The following is a 1,369-nucleotide window of genomic DNA, read 5'->3' on the forward strand; positions in this document are numbered from 1 at the left end:
GCCGCGCAGCCGGGCTCCGGGGGACAGCGCGGCCGCCCCCGCGCACGGGTAGGCCAGGCACGAGGGCGGCGAGCCGGGCGAGTAGGGGAAGCCGCCGGGGGGCGCCCCTGCCTCGCAGCAGTAGCCGCCGCCGCCGCCGTCCTCCGGCTCGCCGGGGCCCCCCGAGGGCGGCGGGGCGAGCGTGTGCGGGGCGGCCGAAGGCGCGGGCTGCAGCAGCAGGCACGCCCCGTCGCGGTAGCAGTACTCGTGCAGCTGGTGGCTGAGGAACTCCACCTCGGCCTGCTCGTCCGCCAGTAGCTCATCGCCGTCCTCCAGAGGGTCCCGAGAGGACTGGTCGGTGAAGAAGTCCTCCTCGTCAAAGTAAGGAGACGGGAAGGCGTCCAAGCCCCCGGGGAAGTGCTCGAGCAGCACCGTGTCCATGCTCTGTGCCGCCGCGGGCCTGAAGGGCTGAGGGGCTGAGGGGTTCTCTGGAAGTTTGACGGTGCGCTGCTTGTTCGCACGGCGGCCCCCTCCCTCCCGGGGTGGGGGGGTGGTGAGCGCGAGACAGGGAGGACGGCCCGCCCGCTTCCCGCCCCCGGCCTCCCTGGAGCGTCCGCGGCCGCTGGGCTCTGGCCGGCGCCCGCGCTGCGCTGGGGAGGGCTGTGGCCGACTTGCTGAAGCTGAGGGCCGGCACGCGAGGATTCTTATAACTACATCCACAGGCGCGTGCCAGGGACCCGCGGCGCCAGCCAATCACCGAGTGCGGGGTGCCGGCGGCGAGGGGGCAGGGAGGCCCCGTCGGCGGCGCGGGGGCCGGGGCGGCCTTCCTCCCAGTGGGAGCTCCTGGGGCGAGGAGGAGGCGGGGCTCGCGCGGCCTGGGGCCCCTCGTGGCCCTCCCCGCCCGCCCTTCTGACGAGTACCTGCGGGGCGCGGGGCTCCGGGGGCACCTGCGGCCCGCGGTGTCCGCCCCCCCTACCCCCCAGGCCCGGCGCGCTGCTCAAAGCCCGGCCCTTCCGCCTGGGGGCTGGGGCGCGGCGCGGGGCGTCTTCGCGCCGCCACAAACGGTCCCGTGGGTGCGCGTGGGCGGCGCAGGCTGCCGAGCGGATTGCGAAGGGAGGCCGCTCCTCCTCGGGGGTGGGCGCAGGCACCGCCGGCAGCCTGGGCAGTCGGGTGGGTGCCTTCGCCACCGCCAGACCCGGGCGCGCGCCGGCCTCCCGCCTGAGTTCCGCCGGGTCTTCTCTCCTCAACGGACTTTTCTGGGTCTCCTGTAAAGTTGGCACGGTGTGTGCGGGTGGGGTTGGGAGGCGGCGCGGTGCATCCCAAGCGTTCCAGACCCTGCGCGGAGTTTCGGGGCGCGAGCCTGCGGCCCGCCTCGCCTCCCCTCCTTTAC

At 75.5% G+C, this 1,369-nt stretch overlaps 1 protein-coding gene across 1 annotated transcript in view; it reads right to left on the minus strand.

The window, feature by feature from the left end:
* PTF1A (pancreas associated transcription factor 1a) overlaps positions 1 to 687 on the minus strand; it is a 2,242-nt gene extending 1,555 nt beyond the window's left edge. The window contains exon 1 of the mRNA XM_044912195.1: positions 6 to 687. Within this exon, the coding sequence (XP_044768130.1) occupies positions 6 to 420 (415 nt within the window). The 5' untranslated portion in view covers positions 421 to 687. The remainder of the gene's footprint in view (positions 1 to 5) is intronic.
* Between the last annotated feature and the right edge of the window lie 682 nt (positions 688 to 1,369).

Source organism: Neomonachus schauinslandi, unplaced genomic scaffold, assembly GCF_002201575.2.
Source record: "Neomonachus schauinslandi unplaced genomic scaffold, ASM220157v2 HiC_scaffold_439, whole genome shotgun sequence".
NCBI classification, from domain to species: Eukaryota; Metazoa; Chordata; class Mammalia; order Carnivora; family Phocidae; genus Neomonachus; species Neomonachus schauinslandi.